Source organism: Monodon monoceros, unplaced genomic scaffold (genome assembly GCF_005190385.1).
Source record: "Monodon monoceros isolate NGI ecotype Baffin Bay Population unplaced genomic scaffold, NGI_Narwhal_1 Super_Scaffold_13, whole genome shotgun sequence".
In the NCBI taxonomy this organism is placed as follows: Eukaryota; Metazoa; Chordata; class Mammalia; order Artiodactyla; family Monodontidae; genus Monodon; species Monodon monoceros.
Genome location: NW_021703769.1, coordinates 48,910,222 through 48,937,129, shown reverse-complemented (window position 1 = coordinate 48,937,129; position 26,908 = coordinate 48,910,222). Strand labels below are relative to the sequence as shown.

Genomic DNA, 26,908 nt, shown 5'->3' with positions numbered 1-26,908 from the left:
GGCTCTAAGCTCCCCAACCCCCATAAATCCATAATAAAAATAATCCCTACTTTTCCTAACATGGCCCAGTTCCCGAAGTGCCTCCTGATCCGCCATCACACTGATGTGCCAGAGGGGCCAGGGAGGCGCAGCTGACCTTGTTTTATGCGGTCACAACAGGGAGGGCCCAGGAGCCCAAGGCAGGCAGGGAACACCCCCTACCCTGTCCTGCCTTCTGAGTGGGCGCAGAGTCAGCCAGGGGAGGCTGCAGGAGCACCTGCCGGGGGTCTGGCCCCGGCTGCCCTGGGGAGCTGTGGGGTCTGGCCTCTGAAGGGATTGGTTGGTGAGCTGGGCCCTGCCACCCACCATAGCTGCCCAGTCTGCCTGCCTCTGGCCTGGGAATGCAGGGCAGGGGCCGGAGCAGGAAGCAACTCCACCCAGGCCCAGGTGGCCTGGCCAGAACAGGCTCACACTGTGGTGGGTCAGCTCTGGGCCTATCAGTGGACACTGCTGAAGCCCCAGGGGGATGTAGCATCTTGACCCCATCCTTGCTATTCCCACCTGGCGTGGTGGCTCCAGCCCATGAAAGGCAGCAGCGGCTGAGATACAACCTAACAGCTGATAGTCTTTGGGGCTGCACAACGTGACAGCCCAGCCCATCCAGCCCAGTGGGAGGACACATCACCCAGGGCCAGAGCTGACCCCACACTGCTCCCGGATGCATCTGCCACCCCCAGCTGGTGCCCCAGCAATGGAGTGCCCTGCCTGGGGCTAGCAGAGTGTGCCTGATGAAGCCAGATTCCCAGGGGCAACCCAGCCCTGAGGAAGGAGGGCAGAGAGTGGGGGCGGTGCTAGGGCCTGGCCCAGGTGGCAGGAGTGGGCGGGGCACCTGCCTGGGCTCTGCCTGCCTGTGTGCCCGGCTCACTCGTCCATCATTTCGCCCTCGCCATCACTTGGCCCTTGTCATCTTTGCCCTAGCGGTCACCGTCCAAGGTAGGTCTGGTGAACTGGCTCCTTGCGCTGAGCAGGAAACCGAGGCCTGGGGCTCTGGGGCTTGCCCAGGTCCCATTGGGCTGACCTGGACCACCCTAACCCCCGAGGCACCCTTGCCTGTCCGTCTGCGGGCGAGGGCAGCCGCCCTGCGTGTCGCAACGGGCCGGCCTGACCGGTGGAGAGGACCCCTCCGTCCGCGGGCTGGCTGCGTGGGGAGCCTCGTCCGTGCGCCGTGCGCGCCGCCCGCAGTGCCCGCCGAGCCAGCGCCGTGCGCCGAAGCCGGGGGCGCGCAGGGCGGGCGGCGGCGGCTGCGGCTGCGGCGGCTGCGGCGACTGCGCGCAGGTAAGGCTGGCGGAGACGGGGGAGGGGGCTGCGGACCGGGCTGCCACCGCCCCCAGCCTGGGAAGCCCCCGCCCACGTGACTCTCTGAGAACCTGAGCCGCCGGGTGGGGTGCTGGAACTCGGGGTCTCTAGGAGGGAGCCCCTGCTCGCCCCCCTGGCTGCCCCTGAAAAGTCCCCCTACTCCCCCGGCTCTCACCCTCGCTCCTGGCTGACCCTCCCAGGAGCTCCCTCCACGGCCTGAGGCAGGCTAGGTCACACTCCTGGCAGGACCTGCCCACACTTCCCAGGTCAAGGAAGTCGGTTCTCTGGCTCCCAGCCTCAGTGATGCGGGCAGGGGATGGAGGACAGCAAGGGGCTCCCTGGACCCCTTGAGTGGGCTGCAGCAAGGGAGACAGGAGCGACCTGCCCTCACTTGGCCGCAGCTGGCCGGGTTTCCTGAGAGGTCTGAACCTGTGGCTGTGACGGGCAGGCCCACCCTCAGAGACGGGGCCACGGGCTTGTAGGCAGGTCAGAGGAGACATTGGGCAGTGGGAGGCTGCAGGGGTTCCAAGTCTTGGACCAGCTGCTCAGCCTGGGACCCCAAAATCCCCAGCATTTGCCCCCAGCCCCCTGGCCAGAGATGCAAATAGCAGCCCCACTCTCCTGGCCCTGGATTAACCTGCCCTCGGGGTGGGCTTTGCCCATGCAAAGCAGGGGGAGGCGCGTGTGGGTATGGGTATGGGTGTGTGCGTCAGGGTCCCACCCCTGACACGATAGGTTTCTGCTACCGGGAGTGGAAAGTGGGTCTTGCAGGTGGAGGGTCAGGGGACCTGTCCTGTTCTGCTATCCCCCAGCACCGGGACATTACCCCACCTTCTCCAACCCACAGGCCCAGCCTTGGTGAGGCTTTGCTGGTGGGTAGGGGTAGAAAGTTTTCTCTGCAGTTAATTAGCCCCATGGGAGGTGGGGGGCAGGCACACAGGGCCTCATTAGTGGGGCCTCAGCTCCAGCCCTGTACCCTGGTGAGTAGCATGGGCTGTGGGGGCCTCCCTAGGCAGTGAGCTGGTGTCAGTGTGATAGGGTGGGGGCTCCCTCCCTCCCTTTGTTGGGGGGGTGGGAAGGGGCTCACCAGTGGGGATGGAGCATCTGGAGGGTGATCGTAGGCTGGCAGCCCCCTGGCTCTGTTGATTCCTCCCATACCTTCTAGCCCCAGGCTGGCCACTTCCGAAGCCCCGGATGCCATGGAGGAGTGGGACGTGCCCCAGATGAAGAAAGAGGTGGAGAGCCTCAAGTACCAGCTGGCCTTCAAGAGGGAGATGTCATCCAAGACTATCCCTGAGTGAGTCCCCAGGACCCCATGGAGCCCCGGCCACACCCCACCCAAGGCCAGCCATGATCTGCGTCTGTTTCCCTGCTCTGTGCTCATTTGTATGAGCCAAGACCACACCCCCACACACTGCCATCAGGCAGCACTTGAGGGACGGCAGGTGCCCTCGTGCTCACCCTACCCTCCCCACCCACAGGCTCCTCAAGTGGATTGAGGACGGGATCCCCAAGGACCCCTTCCTGAACCCCGACCTGATGAAGAACAACCCGTGGGTGGAGAAGGGCAAGTGTGCCATCCTGTGAGGCCCCCACACCCCAGACTCACGCCTCCCTGTGAAGAGAACGACTCTGTAAAAGTGTGACTTTTATAAAGAGTTTTCAAGCATGTACATGCTTTTGTACATTTTCTAGGGGAGAGAAAGCAACACCCAGGCACCCAGTGTGTATCTGGGGACATCTCGTGTGGCTCCAGGGTGTCCGGTGTGGATCCAGGGTGTCTGGCACAACCCCAGAGTGTCCGGCATGGACAGGGGGGTCTGGCACGGCCCCCACAGTGTCCAGCATAGATCCTGGGGACGTCAAGTGTGGGTCAGAGTATCTAGCACAGTCAAGGTGGCAGCATGGATCCTGGGGGCTTGGTGTGGCCCAGGCTACAGCAGGTCCCTGATGTACAGGCTGCGCCGCACGGCGTTGGAGACGCCCTCCTTGAAGCGGAACCAGACGTCGCTCCTGCCCACCGCGGTGCCCATGCGCTGCTCGGCCGTGTCAGTCTCAGGGGCTGCGTGCTCTGCAGGGGCCACACAGTCGTTCCTCCACCCGACCCTGACCCCAGTCCCTCAACCGCCCCCACCTCCCCACACACCTGTGCTCGGGGCTGCCGCTCTCTTGACAACCACACGACCGAAGAAGTCCCTTTCGGGCTAAAGGAGATAGGCCGGTCAGGTTCACGGGGGCTGACCCACAGCAGACAGTCCCCTACCTGGTGGGAGGGCCCAGAGGCCATCTCCCAGGGAGGAGGGGTCTCGTGGCACCTCTGGGCAATGGCCCCCTACCCTCACCCCAGCGCGGACCCTCTCTGCAAGTGTTCCCTCCACCCGTCACCACCCTCACAGTCGCCTGCTCCCTGCCAAGGTCAGGTCCAGGGTGGGAGGTGCCAGCATCCTGCCCAGATGAGAAACTGAAGCCAGGTGGAACCATCGTGCTGAACAGCAGGGAGCTGGACCTCCAGGACTTAGAACCATAGCACTCCAAGGTCACCCACCCAGGCCCACGTGGCCCCACCCTCTGGCCACCTAGCCCCGCCCCCCCATTAGGGTTAGGGTTACCACACCTGCTCCTCCAGGGCAGCTCTCTTCAGGATGCACTCCAGCCGCTGCTCGTGGCTGCATGGGGCAGATGGCTGCGCCCCTTTCTCCCCAGTGCCCCCCAGGGGACCCCCGTCCACCTACAGGAAGTCACGTACAGTGAGAGCTGATTGGGCAGGATCATACCAGGGACGGTGTCCACTCTGAGGGCCCTGCTCTGCTCAGAGCCCGGGGTGGGCTCACCTGGGGGCCGACCCTAGCCCGGGCCAAGGCCTCCACCCGCCGCATCTTCTCCACTTCAATCTCACGGGCAATGAGCTGCTTGGCCTGGTAGGTGAGGGGCTTGCGGGTGGGCAGCTCGGGAAAGCGGCAGACATCCTCCACGTTCCTGCTCTCGGGGTGAGCAGGGCAGGGCAGGACACCAGGGCACTCAGTCAGCAGAGACGGGGCAGGAGCTACTCACTAGCACCGACCCCAACTGCTGGAATGCGACAATGCAGGACCGGGTCCAGTCCTGTCCCTGCCGCACCCAGCTCTGTGGCAGCAGGGCTGTTATCCACTCTGAGCCTCTGTTTCCCCAGCTGTATGTGGGCTTGAAGAGGGCTGCAAGGGAGGAACTGACACAACGTGGCATGGCCTGGATTCAGGCCTGGGGCTGGGTGCTTGGGAACCAGCATCATTACTGCCTCAAGGATCTGCATCTGGACACCACTGCTGCCGGTCCTCCATCCCCACGACCCTCTCAGGACAGAGAAACGGGGCCCTGGGGAGCTCAAGGGCCCTCTGGGGGTAGCTCCTGGGGGCACTGAGAGGCTCTGCAGTAAACCTCAGGTCCCAGGGCTGTGCCCACCCCCCAGTCACATCTGGGCAAGGAATGAGCTAGGACTGACTCTCCCACCCTCCAATGGGGAAACAGACTCACACCTCCAAAGCCATGCATTTAGACTCGCGCCGAGCAATCACCATGGCACTTGGAGCCCAGCCCCCCAGCCTCCTGCCCCCAGGCACCCCCACCCCAGGTGCTGCACAGACTCACGGCTCCAGCCTGTAGACATACTGCCCATCGGGCGTGCGCTCCTGGCAGTAGGTGAGGCTATAGGCGAGCATGGTGCCCACGAGGCTGGCCAGCTGCTGTTTCTCTCGGGCGCTGTACAGCTGTGTGCTCACCTGGGGGATGGTGGGCAGCAGGCAGGGGTGCTAAGCGTGGCCAGGGGCCTGCCCCCACCAGGAGCCACAGCCCTTCCAGGCAAGGCACTCACAGGGCGCAGCTTGGGTGCGAGGATGTCCAGGAGCAGGCAGAGGGTGTCCAGGATGAGCGCCTGCGGTGCAGCCCGGCTGCGGGTGGCTGGCGTGATGCCCGACACCAGCGTCTGCATCAGGTTGTGTGTCCGGCTCATCCGATTCTGGGCCTGGGGTGGAGGGCAGACGAGGACCAAGTCACCCAGGGCCCCGGTGTTAGACCCTGGGTGTGGGCAGGGTGTGGGGCGCACCTCCTGCTGGCTGCTGGGAAAGGTGATCCTCGGCACGTGGCTGGAGGCAAAGAGCAGGTGGAACGCCGGGGGCAGGAAGGGCAGGTAGCGCAGCAGCTGGAAGCTCTGGCCGTGGTGGGCGGCCCGGCTCAGCAGGTCGTCGAAGGCCAGCCAGTCAAGTGCTATGCACACGGCTGCCAAGCTGGAGTCCCGCAGCCTCAGCCGCAAGAAGTTGTCGAATAGGCCCTGCGGGCAGGTGGACGGGCCAGTTCCCCGAGCCCCTCCAGCCTCATGCCCCCCCAGCCCACAGCACAAGCACCACCCAGTGGGACCCTTCCCCCTCCCACCTGCTTGCAAGGCCCAGGGTCTCAGGCACAGCTGCAGACACCAGCAAGTAGCCACAGGGCCCTGGGGATGGGGGTGGCCAGGAAGGCCCACCCTGCCACCCCAACTCTGGTTTGACCAAGACCCTGAGACATGTGAGAAAGAAGCCCCCAAGCCCTCCCTAAAGGAAGTTCTGTTCACCAGAATCAAGGACACAGAGCCCCCACTCTTGTTCCATGTAGGAATCCCTCACCTCCAGCCACCACACTGCCCTCCACACAGTGGATTTCCAGATTTGCAAGGATCCCCAGCTGCTAATCCAAAGCTGCTTAGCCAGGGAGGCAACTTACACCAGGCTTCCCAGGGGATGGGGGGCATCCACCACCTGCTCTCCACCCCACGTGCACCCACATCCCTGTTCCCACAGCTCACATCCAGAATCCAGCTACTGCCGGGGCCCTTCAGATAGTTCCCCAAGAGCAGCCAGAGTGACCCCATCATATGACCCCACGCTGGCCATCCCCCTCCTGCCAGGGTCAGTCCTTCCTCCCAGCCTGTCCCTGCTCCCACCCCTTCTCAGAAGCCTCCCGATGCCCCGTGTCCACTCCCCGCCCTCCCACCCGCCTGTTTCTCCTCGGGCTCAGCACCATCTGAAGCGTGTCCCACTCACTGTCTGGGGATGAGAAACACTGCCAGATGCTGGCCTCCTGCCCCTCAGCCCCCCGCAAAGGTTTGAGGTAGAGCATGGTTACCTGGACCACCTTTTCGTGCTCACCCGCAGAAGCGGCCACATGCAAGATGTGGTAGAACCGCTGAGAGGCCGCGGTCAGGGGCACCTTGGTAGCGAGGGGCCCTGAACCCACGTGTCCATCACTGAGCAGGAGTGTGTGGGTGGGCAGGGTCGGGTCCTGACCCACGCGGTGCCTGCAGAGAGGGCCCTGAGGCTGGAGTGGAGCCCCCGCCCCATCACCCTGGACCCAGCCCTGCCCACCCTTTCCCTCCCGGCGGCACCAGCTTGTATACATTTACGATACCCTGAGGTCCCCGAGAATAGACAGTGAGGGAGGCCGAGGCAGAGCCAAGCAGCCCCCAGGGCCGTGCAGCCTCACACCCCGTCAGCAAAGGCAGAGCTGGCTGGCATCCCAGACTGGGGCTGGCCTACCTACCTCCGGGCCTGGGGCAGCTGGAAGACCTCCTGCCACACGGAGAAAAGCCCCTTGCGCTGGTCCTTGAGGCCAATGTGTGTGGTCTGCACAGCCTGAACGCTCAGCTCCCGCTGGCCCCGCCCATGCAGGAACTGGACATGGGGTGGGGGGTGGGGCGGTGAGGGTGGCTGACCCCCACCCGTGTAGAAACTAGACACGGTGGTGGTGCGGGGATGGGGGAGTGCTGGCTACCCCTGCCCCACCCCCGCCACGGCCACCTGCCCACCTGTAGGGCATTGATGCAGGCGCGGATGTCGTTGTCTGTCTTCTCGCAGAGGGCCGCCAGCGCGCCAGGGTCAGGCCGCATGCCCCGCCGCAGGGAGATCTGCAGGGAAGTGAGAGGGTGAGTGTCCCCCCGACCCCCACCCTAAAGCCACCTCCTCCCTAGAAACAGGGGTCAGCTTCTGTCCTATGGGGAGCAAAGGCCAAAAATCCCTGAGGAAGGACCTCGGTCGCTGCTTGGAACCACCCACCACCAGAGACCAAACTGTCCCAGCACCTCCACCCCATATCCTGGGACCAGCTGGGAGGCTGGGGGCCTGACGGCAGAGGGCAGCCCTCACGGACCTCCTGGAGCCGCTGTGTGAGCCTGGAGGGCAGCGTGGGCGGGAAGTGGAGCAGGAGTGCCTGCTGCTTCAGCTGCCGAAGGGAGGGCACGAACCTGTGGGATGAGCGGTTTGCACAGCGAGCCCACCTGGCCAGGGCCGTGCGTGCCACAGCCCAGCAGGCGTGGGGCACGCCCACCCAGCGGAGACCCCGCCCCGCCCCGCCCCGCCCCGCCCCGCTCACTGGTCATTGCAGATGCAGATGATGGGCCTCATCAGGATCCCCCCTCCCGCCCGGCGCCGCCGCCCCCCGCCCGTGGGCACAGCGGGGCCCCCTGGCTCTGCCTCCTGTCGGCCCTGGCGGTCCAAGACGCTCAGGAGAACATTGATGGCGGCCTGGGGGGACATGCAGACGGAGGTGAGTCACAGCCCCCACTGCCTGCCCACCCGGCCGCAGCACACCCAGGAGGCCCACCGTGGGGGCCCCGTCGATCTCATCGATAACCAGGCAGTTGGGCCTCCCACCAGTGCCCAACACCGACTCCATCTGCGTGGCTGCCTCGATGCGCGTTCGGAAGGCCTCAGGGCTGCGGTCATCACTGGAACCAAGAGGCCAGGGAGGGGCTGTCAGGGCAGCCATGGCCTCAGCCAGGGCAGCAACCAGTGTCCCCAGCAGGACAATTTCCCAGGGCAGAGCCACCACGTGTACAACTCACAGATACTACACAAGGCCACCCCATGACACTGCGGCCAAATCCCAGTAAGCCCTGAGGATGGACTATTCCACAGCCCACCACCCCCAGGCTTTCAGGGTTGTATCCCAGGCTCGACCAGACACATCAGGACAAAAGGAGACCTGGCCCTCCCCCAACTCACCTCGCGTTCATTTCCACCACAGAGTACCCAGCGTGCCGCGCAATCACATGGGCCAGGGTAGTCTTGCCCAGCCCTGGGGGCCCACACAGCAGCGCCACCTGCAGCCGAGGCAGGAGAAAACGTGCTGTAACCCACACCACCTCACGGACTCTGGGAGACCCTGGCCCAACCGCCAGAGACTGAAAATCCTATCCCATGAAGCTCAGTGCTAAGAGATGTTCTCCTGCCCTGCCCCAGTCACCAAAGGAGAACAAGCCCCTGCCTGCTGGTCGTGCAGAGCGAGAATAAAGCCTTGCCTGAAGTGAGTGACATTTGTACCTGACAAAGACACAGCTGTTACTGACGTGACTAACACCCAGAACCCACCCACAGTCCAGCATAATCACTGTGGGGAGGTGCAGGGCCCTGCAAGGAGTGCTAGTTTTATCTAAGTCATTAGAAGAAAGGACTCAAATCTCAGCTCACGTTGCTGACACTTCTCACCTAGACTCTGACATCATTCCACCTACACCCTTGGGGGCAGTAAATGTGCCTCATGGCCCCTAGAGGCTGCAAAGGTGCCAGCCATCCAGAGAACAGCCCACAGCCAGGTGGGCTCACCTTCTGCCGGGGCCGCCCGCTTGGATCCAGCTCAGCCTCCAGCATCTCCTCTAGCACCTGTCCGTGGCTTTTCCACTTGCTGGAGGCTGTGGCCTCCTTGCCACCAAGGGCCGGTTCCACACTGGGTCTGGGCTTCCGGGTGGGCCGCTCTCGGCCAAATACCACCAAGTCCCACAGCTTCAGCCACTTGAGGAGGCAGCGGTTGGTGAACTGCAAGAAGAGAGGCCCGGCCTGGGGGGGCGGCCACCAGCACCAAGGACTCCTAGTGCCTGCCCCTCATGTCACCCTACTGTCATGAGCCCAAAGACACACACAGTGATGCTGAGGCTGAATGACAAGTGATGACCGGTAAAAGGCTCTGTACTGGCCTCAGTTTCCCCACCTACAATTCAACGAGGCTGGTCAAATCCCTTCTCCAAATCCTGACACCTCTGTGGGCTGGCAAAATGAAGACCTGCTAGGCCCTAAGTACTTTTCTCTTGGCAACAAAGAAGACAGTCACACTTCACTTAAGCAAAAACAGGACCTCACATCGTCACTGAGCAGCTCCGTATAGCGTTGCGGTGCGAACTCATCCACCCAGAGGCAATGCTGGGAAGCATCTTGGCTGTCAGCCGGCTTCTCCTCAGAGGCCCCCGAGGGCTGGGGCCCCTCCTCCACCTCCTCTGACCTAAGACTGGAGAGCATTGTGCCCTGAGCCACTGGGCCTTAACCCCATGCAGGGATCACATCCCCCAGAATACATGCTGGTGGTCAGCAGTCCAAGGACCGGTGAGGACCTCAGAGGTGGAGGGGCCCACTGTGTCACCTGCACAGTGTGTCCGAGAGCCGCTGGGCCTCTTCCAGCAGTCGCTGCCGCCGCTGTGCAGACAATGGGGTTGGAATCAGGATGGCTCAGCCAGCCAGTCACCCCTGAGCTACCTCTCCCTTCCCAGCAAACCCCAGCAGACCCTACCTCGCTGTCGATCTTCTCCTTCAGGGAGGCAAAGGACACACCCAGCAGGTCCAGCTGGCCACGGCCACGCCACCGGATGTCAAGAAGAGGGCTCTGCAGGGAAGGGAGAGCATCAGTCACCCTCCTCTAGGTTATGGGATTTCTACAACCCTCCTCCCAACAGTGCTCAGGGACCGAGATGGCATTTCCTAGCATCAACGGGCCACAAGGAGCCCCTTCTCACCAGGGACCCCAAGGGATCATTGGAATGGCAGCAGATCTAAGGTGGAGAAGAGAAAAGAAGTAAAGAGGAGGAGGAGAAGAAAAAAGAAAAGAAAGAGGAGGAAAGTGAAGGAGAAAGATGGCTCTCCCGAGTGGAAGACTAGAGGCCAGATGGACCTCTAGAGGGGTTCCCAGGGTCAGGGTAGGGGATGTGATGTCCAGGCCCCCGCTCGTGTCTGCACAGCACCCACCTGGACCCCAGTGCCCACTGGGTCAGCCCGAAGCACTAGAAAGGCCCGGTCGCCGCCCGTGGAGGTCACATTGATGTAGTCCTCCAAGACAGGGGGCCGCCTCAGGACAGGATTGCGGGCGGCTGGCGAGGCCTTAGTGAGACCCACATCAGCCCCGGTGTCCAAGGGCCTGGGAAGGGACCATGACCATCTTGGGGATTCCTGGGGAAGGGACTTGGATCCACTGCTGGCTACCCAGCCCTCCCACAGGCCCCCAATCCCCAGCCCTCAAGACGTGGTTGAAGAAACCAGATCCTTCCAAGATACTGAGATACCTGTACCCCAAGCTACACACCCCTTGCCCCATAGTTCAGCAGGGACCTCAGGACTCGGTGGGGGGGTGATGTCCTGAGTCGGGGAGTCAGGAGGCAGCGGCTCTTCCATCTCATCAGATCTGAAGTTCAGTCTCCTGGCAGCCTCCAGCCTGGACCGTTTGACTTTGGGGGCTGGGGAGACACATGGAAGGAACAGAGGTCCTTCTCCAGCCTCGAACCCCACCCCTATGCTCTGGGCCCCCGGAAAACATACTAGGGGGCAGGGGTCTGTCCCCGTGGATGTCAGCGGCCAGCTGCCTCTTCCTGGCACCGCCCTTGCTGTTCCTTGGAGGTCCGCCTGGAGAGCAGTGAGTGGCAGCGTTCCCTCCAGCAATGGTCTCCTCGAACGTCAGGCGGGGCCGGCCCACGGTGGGCCAGGGGTCTCTGGAAGGTGACACGGCGGTTGTCCCTGCGAAGAGAAAACTCACAGCAGTCATGGAGAGCAGCTCGTCTGCACACAGTCACAGCCCCCGAGGTCGGCGGCGCTGCAGGGCCCTGCTCTCTCAGGTTGTTGCTGCCTCCCGGCCTTCGCGCCTCCCCTCCGAGCAGCCCTCCTGGAATCCCCGGGTGGGCCAGACCCCTGTCGAGCTACGGGGGACGAGGCCACGGCAGTGCCCACGCCTACCTTCCAGCTCGGCCAGCACCTCGAGCTCGGCCGCGAACTGGCTGTGGAAGTCATCCTCGACGCCGTACAGCTCCCGCTCGTAGTCCTCCATGGCCGCCCGCCGCCGGCTGCGAACCTCCCGCGCCCAGCGCGCAGCTCCTGCCCAAAGCGACCCGGCGCCGCCAATCAACGGCCGGCGTATCCGGACGCTCGCCATTGGTCAGCGGGAGGGGCGGGGCGTGGGCGGGGCTGCGCGCGCAGGCTGGGCGGGGCCGAGTCCGTACGTTGGAGCTGGAGCGGCGGGATCCGGGCGCTCTCCATTGGTCAGCACGGCCGCCCGTCTGCGCCGTGGGCGGGACGTGGGCGGGACGTGGGCGGGACTGAGCGCCCAGGCTGGGCCCGGCGAGGCGCACCTCAGTGGTCCAAGTGACTGCTCCGTGGCTGCTGGGCCACGAGGCAGGGAGACGCGAGGGCAGGAGCCAGGGCCGGGCAGCAGCACCGGGGGCCCAGACGGCGCAGCTCAGCTGCAGGTCGATCTCGGAATGGGCAGGGGCGCGGGAAGTGTTCGCAGTGGAGTCCGCCGGGCACCTCTCCGCCTGTGCCCATCAGACGCGGGAGGCGAGGGTTCCTCGGAGGGGAGGCAGGGCAGGGGACGTCTACGTGGGAGAGGGAGAGCCCCATCCCCTGCCCTGCACCCCACTCCACTCAGGAAAAGGCCCCTATCGCGCGTCCGTGGCCCGTCCGGGAAGGGTCCGTGGGAGCAGGCTGGAGGGCAAGACTGCTTCTCCCCAGGCCCAGGTCTGGCAGGACTGCCCCACAGCCAGAGCCTAGGGCAACACTAGCTCCCCTGATATTGGCCAGACCCCTGCTACTTGACACCCTGCTACTTGACTCAGAGGTGGGAGTGCAGGCACACAGTAGGTCTGCAAGCTTGCCTGACACAGCCTCGGTGGCTTCAGACCCAGGGCCCTGGGGAGCAGGAGTGTTCCACGCCAGGTGGGCAGGACCCTGATGTGGGCTGGGCACCCCATGACCCCGCTCCATGTACTTGCCCTGCATTGCAGCCACCATGGAGCCAGGCAGCGTGGAGAACCTGTGTGTCGTGTACCGGAGCCGTGACTTCCTGGTGGTGAACAAGCACTGGGATGTGCGCATCGACAGCAAGTCCTGGTGGGAGACGCTGACCCTCCAGAAGCAGCTGCGGCACCGCTTCCCAGAGCTGGCCGACCCTGACACCTGCTACGGGTTCAGGTACCCACAGCAGCCTCCGTCGGTGGGAAGCGGCCCACAGCCCAGCCACCACTGATCCTCTGCCCCATGCCAGGTTCTGCCACCAACTGGACTTCTCCACCAGCGGGGCACTCTGTGTGGCCCTGAACAAGGCAGCCGCAGGCAGTGCCTACAGGTGCTTCAAGGACCGGAGAGTCACCAAGGCTTATCTGGCTCTGGTAAGGCCCAGCTGGTCCTTGGAGCAGGAGACTCCAACTCTCAATCCACTTTGATAGCCTCTGGCTGTCAGATGGGTTTCCCAGCAGTGGTGGGTGACCCCGTGAGCAGCGTGTGACCCCCTTCCTGGCAGGTGCGGGGGCACGTCCAGGAGAGCCGAATGACCATCAGCTATGCTATTGGCAAGAACAGCACAGAAGGCCGGACCCACACCATGTGCATTGAGGGCACACAGGGTACGGAGGGCAGGGGGTGGGGGCCAGGGGCACAGTCGTCCAGTGGGGACCCTGGGTAGGCTGGGGCAACCCGGGCAGGCGACCTGGGATTGGGGTGGACTCAGCCATGGAGCTGGCCCAGCCAATTCTCTGGGCTTTCCTTGCTCCCTTCAGGCTGTGAGAACCCAAAACCAAGCCTCACTGAGCTGGTGGTCCTGGAACACGGACTGTATGCAGGTGATCCTGTCTCCAAAGTGCTGCTGCAGCCTCTCACGGGTGTGTCCAGGGCGCGTGTGCCCAGGTCTCCTTGCTATCTGCTGATGGTGTCCTGCCTTGGGCATCTCCTGGCACAGGGCACCGAAGTGTCCCCATCACACAGGAAAGGAACCTGCCCAGGGTCTCCCAGCATTGCTGGCCAGGCTGACTCCTCCCCCACACTCAGCCTCACAGGCTGCAGCCTCTTGCCCTGTACAAGGTCGTTCTGGCCTGGGTTCTCTAGTTGATCGAGCATCGCCCTGGCCTCACCAGGGGCAACCCCAGAAGTCGCTTCTGTTCTGAGTTCTGACGTCTTCGTGGCATGAAACAGGGAGGTCTGCTGCCCCCAGGGGTTGTGTGAGGCTTCAAGGACGGTGCTGGGCATGACGTGAATGGGTAGGGGGTGGGCATGGGGTGGTGCCCCCGCCTGACTGGCCCCCTCTCCTCCCCAAAGGACGGACGCACCAGCTGCGCGTGCACTGCAGCACCCTGGGCCACCCCATCGTGGGGGACCAGACCTATGGCCAGGCCTCGAACCAGGAGGACCAGCCCTTCCGCATGATGCTCCACGCCTTCTACCTGCGCATCCCCACATGCACCGAGTGCGTGGAGGCCTGCACGCCCGACCCCTTCGTGCCCACCCTCGATGCCTGCTGGAGCCCCCACACGCTGGTGCAGCCACTGGACGAGCTCGTCCAGGTCCTGCGGGCTGCCCCAGACCCTGACCCCACAGAAGGGGGCCCCAGGCCCTGCAGCCCCTCCACGCCCCTGCCCGGGCCAGGCCGGCCCCCACCGCCCCCTGCCAAGCTCCCTGAGACAGAAGCACAGCGGGCCTCCTGCCTGAAGTGGCTGTCGGAGTGGACGCTGGAGCCGGACAACTGAGAGCATCGTGCTGGGGTGGGGATGGCAGGCTGGGACTCCAAGGGCTGGGGGCTGCAGGTCAGAGTCCTGGACACATCCCTGCAATGGCCAGGCCTGGAGCGGGGCCGGCAGGGCCAGCAGGGGGAGCCAGGCAGCTGCAATTCCAGAGGATTAAGCTCTTGGGCTGTGGGACCCACATGGGCCTCCCTCCCAACACCCCAACACCCACAAACTGCCCCAGAGCACCTCCCTGGTTCTAGAGCCTCAACCCCAGGAACTTATTTGTAGACTTGATCGGGGTCACCCTGGAAGAGGCAGAGCCAGGACCTGGGCCACCCTCAAGGTGGGCTCCTCCTGGGCCCCCAGACAACACCCCAGAGCACCGTGCTCCACGCTGCTTTGCTCGGACCCTCTGTGGCCATCACCCCAGCCTGGCTGGGTTCTCCATCTGCAGACCTCAACCCTCCTTGCTAGGCCCGTCTGACCTTGTGCCTTTGCTTCTGCTAGACTCTGCCCCCTCCACCTGCATCCTGAGTGTCTCACGTGGAGGTGGGTGTGGGCCACACGCCTCAGCCCCCACCTCACGTGCCATCCCTCCAGGCCTGCCCTGAGCGCTGCTCCATGGGGTCTTCCGGGCCCCTAATTGCGGCTGCTGCCTCCATCACCTGCCTGGCAATTTCCAGGCAGGCAGGACCTCAGCCTGGGAGCAAGGGCAGCCCGCCAGCCCCCGCCTCCTCCATCCCCACAACACGGCCACGCCTCCCCAGCCATAGCTGAACTCTGAGAACTGGGAATAAACGCTCAATGACTGACCCTGCAAGTGACCATGAATGTGCCTGATGTGGGGATTTCAGGGGGGCTCAGACCCCCACCCCATCCCTTCACTGGACAGACCTTTGCCCTAGACCCCAACAGGAGCCAGGACGGACCTTATAATCCTAGCTGCTGACCTGCCCACCCCCCATACAGTGAACACCCTGCAGCCCTGGTGTGGGGGCTGGGCTCTGAGTAGGGGACAGAGCTGGGTCAGCTGCATCCCTGGAGGACCCCAAGACCCACAGCCAAAACCATCAGAGCATCCACCTGGTCCCACCAGGGTTCTCCGTAGAGCTGCTGCCCTCACAGTGCAAACCTTGGGGCCCTCCAACACCTCAGAATGCCACGGGAGGGCTGGCGCCTAGGTCTCCAGCCAGTTTGAGGTCACACACCATGTCCCTGTGCCCAACTAGGCCAGGCCCCTCCTCTTGGCCGGCCAAGGCAGACAAGCCCTATTGTGGGGCTCCTGGGCTCACCCCACCTGTAACCACAGCAAGCTCTCAGCCCGGGTGGAGCCAGAGGCAGCCCCCCCACCCCACCCCCACCCCGCATGGGGCCTCTGCAGAGACCCAGGTCCCAGCCTCTGCTCCCCCGTCTCCTCATCTGTAACAGGATCGGAGGGACCCACGGGGCAGCAGCCCGGACAGATGGATGGCTACTGTGATGTGCCCAGCACAACCCTTTCTCGTCAGATGGGGGCGGGGTGGGAGAGCATCACCTTCCTGGCACTCCCAGCACCTCACCTCCTTGCTGAGGACTGCCCCACCTCTCCCCCCACCACGCTCTGCTCCACCTCCTTCCCACTACCTTCACCCTCTGCCCTCCTCTCCCCGCCACCATCTGCCCCCCCACACCCTAATGCCCTCCTCTGCCATCAACTCTTACCTGTTTCGCCCCCTTCTCAGCATTTCACCACTGTGTCCTCCTTAGGTCCCTGCGGAGCATCAGCCCCTCACCCCCAGCGTGGCCCGGCCCACAGACCCTGCTCAGTGAGTGTGTATAGAGAATGAAAGAATGGTCCCCAAAGGACTCAGGGCCGTGAGCCCACTTTGTGCAGGCTTCCCACCTCTCCCCACGCCCCCTCCTCACGGCCCCACTCCCTACACCTCTGGGCGGTGCTCAGCCACTGTCATGCCTGCTGTTGCCACACGGGGTCACTGCTGACCCCGGCCCCTCATAGCCCTGTCCTCTTGAGACTGCGGTGACCTTTGGAAGTTCCATTTCCCATGGACACACCCAGGTGCTTCCCAACTGCTGGCACCTGCCAGAGGGTCTGGACCTACAGGGGCTGTGGCCAAGCCAGGACCACCCTGACAGCCCTTCCTTCCAGGTGCCCCCAGGGGCCCCTCCCCACCCAGCTCAGGCAGGGATACCCCACAACACCCCAAAGGGTGGCCAGGTCTTCCTCCCTGTGCCCCAGCGACTGGCCACATGTTGGGGCCCTCCCTGGGGCACAGGTCCTGAACTCTGGAGGGCGTTTCTCATGCCAGGACAGAGAGAATCATTTTTCTTCAGCTGGCTGGCATCATTGCTGTCCCCCCGCTCAGGTCCCAGGAAGCTGCTGGTGAGGCCAGGGAGCCAAGGGTCACCCCCATCCCCACCCTTCTGTAGCCAGGAGTCTCGGCTGGGCCAGGACCCAGCCTCCAGGGCCCCCACCCCCGACCCCAGCCACAGGGACAGGAGCACACAGCTGCCGCCACCACGTGGCCCTGGGGCTCCAGCCCCTGCTTACTGCCAAATGGCCTGAGGAGGTCAGCCAGGTTGGGGCCTTGGGACGACCCTGACTGATGGTCTGCAGGGTAGGACCAGTTGGCTGAGGAGGGGCCTGGGAGAGAGCGGAGGGCAGGCGTGACCTGCCGCAGAGCACTGACCTGGGTATGACAGCCTGGCTCAGGGCCCATGGGCTGAGGCTGCAGAGCAAGCGACAAGACAGACAGGAAGAGGGGTAGACTGGACAGACAGACAGGCAGCCACGGAGGGAGGGAAGGCAGGATGGAAGGGCAACAGGGGCCCATGGGTAGGAACTGGCCTGGGGATGTTCCATGTATATTTCCCCTCTCCCCACAGCCTGGCTCCTCCCCCTGAAGAGCCCTGTCAGCCCCTCTGAGAACCCCCAGGACCACAGATCCCGACCTTGCTCCCTACAGGTATGCTGCCTCTCCCGTTGGCCCCAGGACATGGGGTCCACCCAGTCCATCTACCCCCCACAGCCTACTGTGGGGCAGCCCGTGAGCGGTCATGCTCCAGGGGGCACAATGTCGGCAGGTCAGGAGCACACCCAAGTGCCCACCCCTGCCCCTGCTCACTCTGTGTGGACAGGGACAAGCCGTCAGCCAGCGTGGGCCTCAGTCTCCTCGTGTGTACGGCGAGCATTGTGCCATGCTGCTGGCGGGGGCCGGATTCCAAGAGCAGTACGGGACAGAGCTGGGGATGGGTGTGACTCTCTACAGCCTAGCACTTGCTCTGTTGCTGTGGTCATTTGTCCACCCGGGGCCTTGGGCTTCCCTAGAGGCCAAACCCAAAAGGGGCAGCCAGCATCTGGCCTCCTGCACTCACTGGCCTATGGGGAGTGTCCTTCAGCCAGGCCTGGACCCTGGGGTGGGTGGAGACCCCACCACCAAGTGACATCCCACCCCCACAGACCCCTCAGCACCCAGAGCTCCAGCAAGCCCTCAGCCAAAACTGACTGCTCCAGAGCTGACCAGCCAGCCTCAGGGGGTCAGTGCTAGAGCCCAGGGTGAGCCTGCCCACCTCCAGTGGGACCTGCTCCCTGGACCCCGCCCCCCTCCAGACCCTGGGGGTCACTGGCCTCACTGCCACACACCCTGCCAGATGGAGCTGAGCTGGTCCTCCTGGTGGCCAAGGGGCCCTTGGAAGCCCATCCTGGGCCAGCTGGACGGGGAGTCACTGGACAGTTTTCAGGGGAGAGGGGCTGTCACCACAAGCTCTGGGTGCCCTCCAGCTCTAGATGCTGCAGCTGGACTCCCATGGGGCCTATCCAGGGGCCGGGGAGCGATCCTCAGCTGGTCCCTCCAGCTGTTGGTCCCTCCAGCTGTCGGTCCCCCAGGGTCAGCACCTCTGCTTGTCTGCGGGGTTGGCTCAATGGGCATGTGTGGCCCTTGATGCAGGTGGTAGTTGTTCAGTGGCTGAACCCATGTCATGGGGGCTCAAGGCCCCAGAGCCCTCTTGGCCCTGCCAAGCAGGGGCAGATGTGGTGAAAGCTGGGGCCAAGGGCCAGCCTGGGGCACCCAGCCTGCCCCACCTCAGCTGAGGAAGAAGTGTCTGTGGGCACCTTCATTCCCAACCCTCCCGCAGCCACACCTCCTGCTCTGCCTTGGAGACCTGCCCTGTGGAGCCGTCCCTGTCCTGGGCCCCAGGGTGCTGGGCACCAGGGCCACATGTGTGGCAGGCACAGCTCTCCCATTGAGGCTGCCTGCACACCCTCCCTGCCCCACAGTGCACACACGTGTGGACATGCATAGCCGGCTCTGCTCCAGTATCCACAGTACAGAAACACGCCACATGTCACTCAACCCAGGCCCCACAGTGGGGCCACGTGTGCCTAAGATCCCTGCAGGGGACACATGAACCACATGCACCACGTGTGCACATAGATGTATGTGCTCCTCGGTGCACATGGATGTGCATGTGTGCTCACACACGGATGCCAGCACACATGTCAAGTGCAGGTGTACACGTGTACAAACGCAGGTGCGACCCTCAGGGCAAGGTCATGGCTGAGCCAGGCTCCCCAGGGGAGGGGTGTGTGCTGGGCAGCCGCCAACTGGGAGCTAAGCCTCCCGCTCCTGTGAGGCTGGGGAGCAGGTGCCCACTGCTCTTGGGGCCTCCAGGGGCTGACAAGGCTGCATCACCTGGTATAGCCCCAGCCCCTCCCCTACACGTCTGCCTGGCAGGCATCACTGCAGGAGTGGGTGGCTGGCAGGGCAGGGTGCTGAGCGAGCCATGGAGGTGAGCGGAGACCGTGGTGCCCCCACCCTGCACCATCCCTGTGCCCCGAAGCTCAGTTGCAGGGGCTGACACACAGCGGGGTGGGACCACTGGTGTCTGGAGCTCCTGGCGCCACGTCTACAATATCCCCGCTTCTGATATCTGCTGCCTGGACCTGGAGCAGCCTCCTTCTAGGACAGACAGAGTTCTTGGTGCTCAGGTGAGGGGCGGGGGTGGGACGGGAGCCATGACCAACTGGACGCACAGGGCCCCAGCTGTGAGTCTGGCCTCTGTGTGGCCCTGGGCAGGTAGCTGAGCCCCTCTGAGCCTCCGTCTTGGCCCCCACTTGGGGCGGTTACCTCCCCATCTTCCTCCTGGGCCATGCAGAGTCCAGAGGCCCACAGGTGCCCCAAGCCAGCAGCCTGTGCAAGGCCATGGTCCAGGAGCCAGCAGTGTGGACCAGGCTCCCTGGCACAACCCCTCCCCAGGCCTCAGTTTCGGTCTCCACCATGGCCAGAGCTGCCAGCAGGCTGCAACATGGGCTGTGCCCGGGGCCAGGTCTCACTGGGCATCCGAGGCCCTGAGAAGGGAAGGGGGCTGCCTGGGCCGCCTGGTGTGGGGGTGAAGCTGGGGCTGCACCAGGGCAGGTTGGGGGCCAGCAGGCCTCTCACCCCAGCTGCTGCAGGGACTCACTGGGACCGCCGCTCACCCCCACCTCCGAGCTGTTGAGAGAGCTGTCCACTGGAGACACAGCAGCCCAGCTGCAGATCCCCTGAGCCCTGACCTGTGATAAGAAAGCTGGGATTTGGCCTGGCTCCCCCTCTGCTGCTCCCTTTTGTTCCAGAGACACATTGCTTGTGGGTTGTGCCCTCCTGAAAGACGAAGAGACACGGCTGCAGCCCAAGGTTCGGGGTCACCTGCCCTGCATGGCACCTGTCCTGTGTGATCCTGGGTGGTGACCTCCCCTCTGTACCCTGCCCCGGCCTCACCACCTCCTGTCTCCTCTCCAGCTTGACCCAGACCCGCTGCCTGTGACCCCGGTGCCTTCCTGCCAGGATGACCACTGGGCACCACACAGCCATGGGCCCCAGAGCAGGTGAGATGACTCTCCCTCCCCCTCTTGGGGGGCAGCTCCCATGGCCGGCTCCTCGGGGTGGCAGGATCACCCTCTTTCCTCCTGAGCCTCTACTGGGGGTCCGGGAAGGGAAAGGGGTGGCACAGATGGGGCACTGCGGGTGGGGGTCCTGTTGGGGACAAGGCAGGGACAAAGCGGGCCATGGCTAGAAGGGACTGAGCAACCGGGGAGCAGGAGAAGGTGGTAGCTGACCCCTGTCCCTCTGCTCGGGGGTTTCAGGGCTCAGACTGTGAAGACAGAGCCACAGGGGGTGGAGGGAGAAGGTGCACACACGTGAACACTGGTAGGCATGCATGCAGGCCATCACATAGGTGTGTACATGCTTCCAGACACACAGTCACATGCCACCAGCTACACATCGTCACAGAATGTATACACTGCCACACCAGCAGGCACACAGGTCTACTGTGTGGTCACGCATGCCACCCCACACATGTGCACCCCACCATACTTGTGTATACACCACCAACACTGTACATACCATTAGGGGCGCAGGCATACAGCATCAGACAGTCGTGTATACAGGCAGACACACTGCCACACATGTTCACCTGGTCACACGGCACGCTCAGACCCAGGCTGGCACACAGGTGACCAGCACCGTGGAGCTCCCAAGGACTCCGTATTGGGGCTGTCACAGGCCCACCAGGGACACAGGGAGCCCTGGGGAGACCGACCCTGGACGCTCCCACACAGACGCTTATGGCCTGCTCTGTTCCAAGTGCCCTGGTGAGCCCAGGCCTCGCCTTCCTGGTGTCACTCACTGCCCACTGCTGTCATCCCCAGGCCGAGGGTGCCACCCAGGGAGGGCTGGGTGTCAGCAGGGCCAACCTGTGGGCCAGGTGAGTGCAGGTTCGGAGTCACAATCAAGTTTCCCCAGCAGATTCCTTGGCAGGCCTGGGTGGGGGTGAGAAGGAGGGACCATCTCCAGGGTCTGCATTTGACGGCCCAGGCATGGCCGGGGCAGGACTGACTCCCGGCTCCTATATGGGGGGCCTGGCCCTGCCTGCCCAGGTCACTCGCTGGAGATGGCTCAGGGCAGCTGGTGTCCTTCATCAGAGTCACACCCACATGGCTGGGACAGGACCCCAGGCCATCGCGGCTGGCTGGGGCCCGGGTCCCCCACCTCGGCCCGGCAGACAATCACTTTTTTTTTTCTGGGGGGTGCCGCGTCATGCGGCATGTGGGATCTTAGTTCCCCGACCAGGGATCAAACCCACACCCCTTGCACTGGAAGCACGGAGTCTTAACCACTGGACTGCCAGGGAAGTCCCGACAATCACTTCTTGTCCTGAGGCCTCTCAGCTTTCTTCTTTCCGCCCCAAGTTTTGCTGCCCTCTCAGGTCCCAAACTGAGACTCTGTCCTGGTGGGGGTTGGAGGCCACTGATCTGCCATCAATCAACTGATCAGTCAGTTGACTGATCAGGCAGGGCTGGAGGCCAAGCTGGACCAGCCGGGCCCAGGCTAAGGTCTCATGAGACCTGACCCTCCCCTGTGCACGGATCTTACTAGATTCACATCACGAGGAAGGCCTGGCTGCAGTCACCCAACAGGTGCCCTTCAAAACCTCAGCCATCGCTGGGACCTCAGTGCCCCAAGCTCTGGAACTGGGCCTCAACCAGACCCTGAGTCTGGACAGGGGCCACTTTTAAGCCCTGCTCATAGCTCAGAGTCCAGCACCAACAGGGCGCCCTCGGGGGAAATGTGTGGTATGCATATGCTGACAGCCAGAGCCTTGCTGTCCACACCTCCTGGGTCTCTCACCCCGACCCTGTGTTGAGGAGTCTGACCTCCACCCCAAATGCTGCAGTCTGGGGCCCCTACTCCCTCTGCCCCTCACTGTCTATCTCCTTTCTGCCCAGTGCCAACACCTCCCTCCTGCAAGGCTTCTGGTGCCAGCCGGCCAGTCAGCTAGCCCGGGACCAGCTTGCCGCTCTGATCAGGAGGATGGAGACGCACCTTGTCCTCCTCGGAGCCTGGCAGGTCAGCGGCGGCCCCTGCCGAGACTGCCTGGGTGTCGAGGGCAAGGGCAGACTCCCTGGAGAAGGGCCCCGGGGACAGGCAGGAAGGGAGGCATCCCTGGCAGAGGACCCAGGCAGCAAGGGCCAGGAATGTGGTGCCAGGACACGGAGTAGCTCTCCTGAGCACAAGGGCCCTGTGCTGGAGAGCTGCACGATTGTCTCTAGCTGACACAAGATGCGCCCCTCAGGTCACCCAGCAGACAGGAAGTTAGCCTCTGAGGTGGGCTTCTCCCTCCCCTGGATGATGTTCCAGTGTGGCCCACTTTGGACTGTTTCCAGGACTTCTCACCAATCACCCACAGACTCCTGCCTCTTGTTCTTGGTTTGGTGAGGGCTTGCCTACCTGGCCTCCATCTGGCACCTGTGGCAGGTCCTCCGGGCTCCCCGAGGGCGAGGAATCTTCCAGCCTGCTGGCCCCTCCTCCACCTGGGCTGTGAGAGGGGCCAGCTGAGCTCACCTGGACCCACAGCTGACCCAAGCGTCACCAGTCCCGAGTTTAATAAAAGGAAGGAAGGAAAGAAAGCTATTATTTTGTCTTATTATAAAATTAATATAAAATTAGTAATAAATCTGAAACAACCCCAAAGTAGGCCAAGTAAGTGGGACAAGACGTCCAGACAGGGGCGCATTGGATAAGCAGATCCTCAGTGAGCCAATGTGGTGCAGTGGGGGCTGGGGTGGGCAAGGGCCTGATGCCAGAGGGGAGGGGGCTCTCAAGCTGGGTTTGACCCGTTCTGAGGCCGGTTCTCGTTGTGGAGGTTGAGGCAGGAAGAGGAAAACATGAAGTCCAGGGACAGAGAGCCAGCAGGCAGAAGGAGGGGACGGGTGGACGTGGGGACGGGGGCTGAGAGGTAGGTGGGGGGCCCTAAGATGGGCAGAGGGAAAGGGGCTGGGCAAGCCCCCGGCCGGGCAAGGAAGTGACACGCTGCCTGCCCTGCCCAGCTCAGCTGTCTGGCCAACCTGGCCGCCCGGCAAGGCCTCCAGGGCGACTTCGAGCTCCACCCCACCAACCTGCTGCTCCTCTACGAATGAGTGCCCCTCCCCGCCCAGCGCCCAGCCGCGTGGGCTGAGCATGCTCCCCAGGGACACCTCAGTCACTCGGAGGCCCCCCAGTTGCCCCCCCTCCTGACAGCCCCCCAACCTTCCCACAGACTGACACACAGGTGAGGGAAGCCGACTGCCAGGCCTTCGTCCGCCGCACAGCCCAGGGCAACACAGGGCTGCTGGCCAACCTGCCCGACCAGAGGGCCACCCTGCGGCACAGGGCCCTGGCCTGCCTGGTAGGCACCGTGGGCCGGCCAGGCCAGGACAGGACAGGTGACGGGCAGTGGGACCAGGCTCATGCTGGCCTGCTGGCCTGCAGGGAGGGCCCCGCCCGAGCCTCAGCACCTCCGACCTGCTGCTCCTCGGGGTCCTGGTGTGTGACACAGATGCATCCAGCATCATGGCTGCAGACCCCCATGTGCTGCAGAACCTGCGGCGCTGTCCCCAGCTGATGGCCGCCCTCAACAGGCTGCTGGCCAGCGGCAGGACCAGGCTCGGGTGAGTGGGGGCCCATGCCATCTGCCCAGGCTTCCCCTCCTCCACCTGATAGAGGAGGCAGCCTGGAGATCAATGTCCACAGCCCCACTGACCTCTAACCTCTGACCCAGCTCCCACTCTGACCCTGCAGCCTATGGGGTATGGGTTAGAGGTGCCCAGAGGCCTGGGGTGGGAGAGTCTCTGCTGGGCAGGCCCTGGGAATGGCACTCAGGGAGGGTAGGCGGTCTGAGGGGTCTGGGTGCTGCTCAGGGCCCGACACAGAGCCCCCTTCGCACACCAGGCCCTCTGGCTCCTGGAACCTGGAGGGGCTGCAGGCTCTGGGACCCCTAGCCACCGACATCAGCCCCAGCCTGTGGATGCAGCTACAGGAGGTAGGGCAGCACCCCGGGGCGGGTGGGGATCCAGCCAACCTTCCACCAGCCTGCCCAGGCCTGATGGTCGGCCGGCAGCCACTCTGATGCCCAACTGCTGTCCCCAGTCGCTCCCCGTCACAGAGTTTCTGTCTGTGGGGAGGAAGGAGGGAACAGGTAGCCCTGGTGGCCCTCCCCAGGGTGTGGACTCTCCAGGCCCACCCGCCAGGCCGTGGGCCTAGACTTCTTTGGCAGCATAGTGGCCACGGGCAGGGCAGCTCAGCCAGCGTGATGCCAGGCGCTTTGGCACTGGCTTCCTCGAGGCCAAGGCCAAGTTGGTACCCTCACGGCCCAAGCGGGACACAGGTCAGTGTGGCCACCATGGCCTGGGGATTTTGCATCTCCCCCTGCTCGGGCTCCTCATCCCGGAGTGGGGGCACTAGAGGCATGGCACCCTCTGCCTGGACCTCCTGAGCTTGGCCCAGGGTCTCTGTCCAGGTTGAGGGGAGTGGTCAGAGTCTGGTGGGGCTGGACTGGGAGTTGAGACCAAGGTCAGGGTTGAGTCAGTCTGGTCCAGGCCAAGTTTTTGGCTAGGAGTCAAGCTTGGGAAGGGTCAAGGTCAGGAGTGAGGTGGGGCCCAAAGTCAGCAGCAGTGCTGACCAGCTGGGTCCTCAACACCCGTACTCCACCTTGCCACAGGGAGACCCTGTATCCCTGGCAACATCACTGCAGCCACACTGCACGATGGCCTCTTCCTGGTGCGCTACGACTGCGTGCAGCTCGAGTCCTGCCTGGGCAGCCGTGTGCTCAAGGCCAACCTGGACCCCCTGCTGCAGCACCCACTGCCCATCCAGTGCCAGAAAGTCGTCAAGGCCAAGCTGGCTTAGGTGCGCCAGCGACCGGCAGTGGGAGGCAGGTGGTGGGCCGGCCGTGTGGCCTGACCACCACCTGCCTCCCACTGCAGGTCTACCCTGGCAGCGTCCCCGAGGAGCAGCTGCAGCTCATCCCCTCGCTGGCCTACCTCTACTCCCATGCGGAGATTGGCCAGTGGCACGTCACGTCCAAGGACACGGTCATGGCCCTCCTGGCCCCAGACGGGGCCCTGGAGAACCAGACAGAGGTGAGGGTGGGGGTGGGGGTGGGCAGGGGACCCCGCTGACCCTGGCCTTGCAGACCCGAACCCTGCCCACAGGTCATCCTGCAGAAGTTCCTGGACCACAACGGCACCATCACCAGTGCCCTGCTTGTGGCCAACGGGGGCTCCCGCCTCTGTTGGATGAGCCCCCGCCAGATTCAGGCCATCCGGCCCTTGGAGTTTTGGTGAGCCCACCCAGCAACCCACCCCCCACACCTCGGAGCCACCTCCACTCCTCGGCCAAGGAAGGATCTGGTGGGGGCCCAGGCCAGGCGATCGTAGGTGATTAGCTTCCTTCCTATGGCCTCCGTAACAAAAGATTACAAACAGAGTGGCTAAAAACAACAGAAATGTGTCCTCTCACAGTCTGGAGGCCAGAAGTCTGAAGTTAAGGTGTCAGCAGGACTGGCCTCCCTCTGAAACCTGTAGGGGAGCCTCCTTCCTGCCTCTTCCAGCTTCGGGGCTGCATCACCCCCATCTCTGCCTCTGTCACAGCTGGCTTCCCACTGTGTCCGTGTCCAAGTTTCCTTCTTCTTATGACACCAGTCGTTAGATTCAAGGCCCACCCTAAATCAGTATGACCACATCTTAATTTGATTACAGCTACAATTAGGAAAGACCCTATTTCCAGATAAGCTCACATTCTGAGGTTCTGAGTGGACGTGAACTTGGAGGAGACACTACTGAGCCTAGCACGGAGAGCAAAAGGAAAGCTGTGGTTCAGAAAGCGGGAGCCAGGCCCAGCGTCCAGAGGAGGAGGGGCCTCTGGCCTGCCCATCAGCCTCACCCCCCACCCAGGCTGGCCGGAGCCCTGGACATCTCCTCCTGCCCTCAGAGCCGCAAGAACGTGCTCTACGACAAGGCCCGAGAGGCCTTCGGCACCGCCAGAACCGTAGACGCCTACTACAGCTTCACGCCTCCCTCCACCTCGGTGAGACCTCGCCCTGCGTAGGGCACGCCTCCCGGAAGCCCCGCCCCAGGAAGCCTCGCCCCTCATCGCTGCCCCGCCCCTAGGCGGTGCCCCCGTGGAGGAGCTGCGGCACCTGCCCCAGGCTAACGTCTCCGTGGACATTGACACTTTCACCAGTCTGAACACACGAGTGCTGCAGGTGCGCCGGGGGCTACCCGTCAGGGGGTGGGGCTGGCCTAGACGAGGATGCCTAGGTTACGGTCTGCAGGCCCCAACACCCACCCCAAAGTCGGAGGTGTGCAGGCAGTGTGGGCCCCAGGTCACTTCTCCAGGTGCGTTCTGCTGGGTCTCACCCCTGCGCTCCGGCCAAGCATTGACCCCGCCCACGACCCCTCGCTCCCTTCGCAGAGCCTGAGCCCGGCGCAGGGGCCGCCCAGGCCTGGGAGAGGCAGGACAGCCTGGGGGCTCCCAGCTGGACTGAAGGGTGCTCCTTCCATGTTCCACCTACAGGCAGCCCCCCTGGGGTATCTGCCACTTGCTGTAGCCCTGCCGTCGGGCCTCCTGTGGCTGCTGTATTGGAGCACCCTGGGGCCCAGCTGGAACCACTCACAGGGCACCTGCCCCATGGCCTCCAAAGACAGCGCTGCCCCAGCACCACTTGCAGGAAAACCGGGGTTGGTAGGTGGAGCTGGATGCCTGCCTAGACCAAGATGCCTGCCCCATGCCCAGGGGACCTGGCCACGTCCCGCATCCCAGGAGCCTGCAGGGCCAGTCCCTGGCCACACCCAGCTCCCAGGACCTGGAGCCAGACTGAGGACCTGGGCCCAAGGTCACTGCCCCAGCCAGTGAGGGAGATGCTGCCCCTGCCCTCTGGCTTCTTCCAGATGAAGAACTGGGGTTGGGGAGGGGTTTCCGCGGACTGACTTCGCTGATTGATTTGAAAAAGGACAAGGTGATCTTCCTGCCT

General features: G+C 63.8%; 4 protein-coding genes across 5 annotated transcripts; 3 read left to right on the top strand and 1 right to left on the bottom strand.

Moving 5' to 3' along the window:
- Positions 1 to 2,507: 2,507 nt before the first annotated feature.
- GNG13 (G protein subunit gamma 13) lies at positions 2,508 to 2,956 on the top strand. The gene is made up of 2 exons (XM_029222360.1): positions 2,508 to 2,632; positions 2,817 to 2,956. The coding sequence occupies exons 1-2, from the start codon at positions 2,535 to 2,537 to the stop codon at positions 2,920 to 2,922; spliced, it is 204 nt and encodes a 67-aa protein (XP_029078193.1). The 5' UTR covers positions 2,508 to 2,534; the 3' UTR covers positions 2,923 to 2,956.
- A 27-nt stretch (positions 2,957 to 2,983) lies between these two features.
- Positions 2,984 to 11,740, bottom strand: CHTF18 (chromosome transmission fidelity factor 18). The gene is made up of 23 exons (XM_029222129.1): positions 11,591 to 11,740; positions 11,328 to 11,465; positions 10,917 to 11,111; positions 10,684 to 10,834; positions 10,350 to 10,518; positions 9,898 to 9,990; positions 9,751 to 9,803; positions 9,474 to 9,618; positions 8,943 to 9,152; positions 8,343 to 8,440; positions 7,942 to 8,065; positions 7,711 to 7,862; positions 7,489 to 7,582; positions 7,148 to 7,246; positions 6,883 to 7,013; positions 6,469 to 6,640; positions 5,414 to 5,638; positions 5,183 to 5,332; positions 4,960 to 5,090; positions 4,167 to 4,311; positions 3,950 to 4,063; positions 3,482 to 3,539; positions 2,984 to 3,406 (listed from the first exon to the last, which is right to left on the bottom strand). The coding sequence occupies exons 1-23, from the start codon at positions 11,625 to 11,627 to the stop codon at positions 3,270 to 3,272; spliced, it is 3,021 nt and encodes a 1,006-aa protein (XP_029077962.1). The 5' UTR covers positions 11,628 to 11,740; the 3' UTR covers positions 2,984 to 3,269.
- On the top strand, positions 11,687 to 14,894 carry RPUSD1 (RNA pseudouridine synthase domain containing 1). Of its 2 annotated transcripts, XM_029222132.1 has the most exons (6): positions 11,687 to 11,836; positions 12,371 to 12,557; positions 12,631 to 12,754; positions 12,886 to 12,988; positions 13,142 to 13,243; positions 13,677 to 14,894. In XM_029222132.1, exons 2-6 carry the CDS (start codon positions 12,376 to 12,378, stop codon positions 14,102 to 14,104), a joined length of 939 nt encoding a protein of 312 aa, XP_029077965.1. In that variant the 5' UTR covers positions 11,687 to 11,836; positions 12,371 to 12,375; the 3' UTR covers positions 14,105 to 14,894. The 2 variants fall into 2 exon arrangements, with proteins under 2 accessions (XP_029077965.1, XP_029077964.1); XM_029222131.1 differs by lacking the exon at positions 11,687 to 11,836 and having other exon boundaries at positions 12,007 to 12,557.
- On the top strand, positions 14,126 to 26,755 carry LOC114894294 (mesothelin-like protein). Its single transcript, XM_029220829.1, is given in 23 exon segments — positions 14,126 to 14,161; positions 15,830 to 15,888; positions 16,447 to 16,463; positions 16,967 to 17,046; positions 17,219 to 17,333; positions 19,365 to 19,494; positions 19,692 to 19,752; positions 19,858 to 19,943; positions 20,705 to 20,824; positions 21,846 to 21,966; positions 22,947 to 23,032; positions 23,158 to 23,284; positions 23,368 to 23,546; positions 23,827 to 23,917; positions 24,126 to 24,160; positions 24,162 to 24,262; positions 24,596 to 24,783; positions 24,861 to 25,016; positions 25,089 to 25,216; positions 25,830 to 25,939; positions 26,016 to 26,140; positions 26,452 to 26,615; positions 26,698 to 26,755. Coding segments are annotated over 23 exon segments (2,373 nt in total).
- Positions 26,756 to 26,908: the final 153 nt, after the last annotated feature.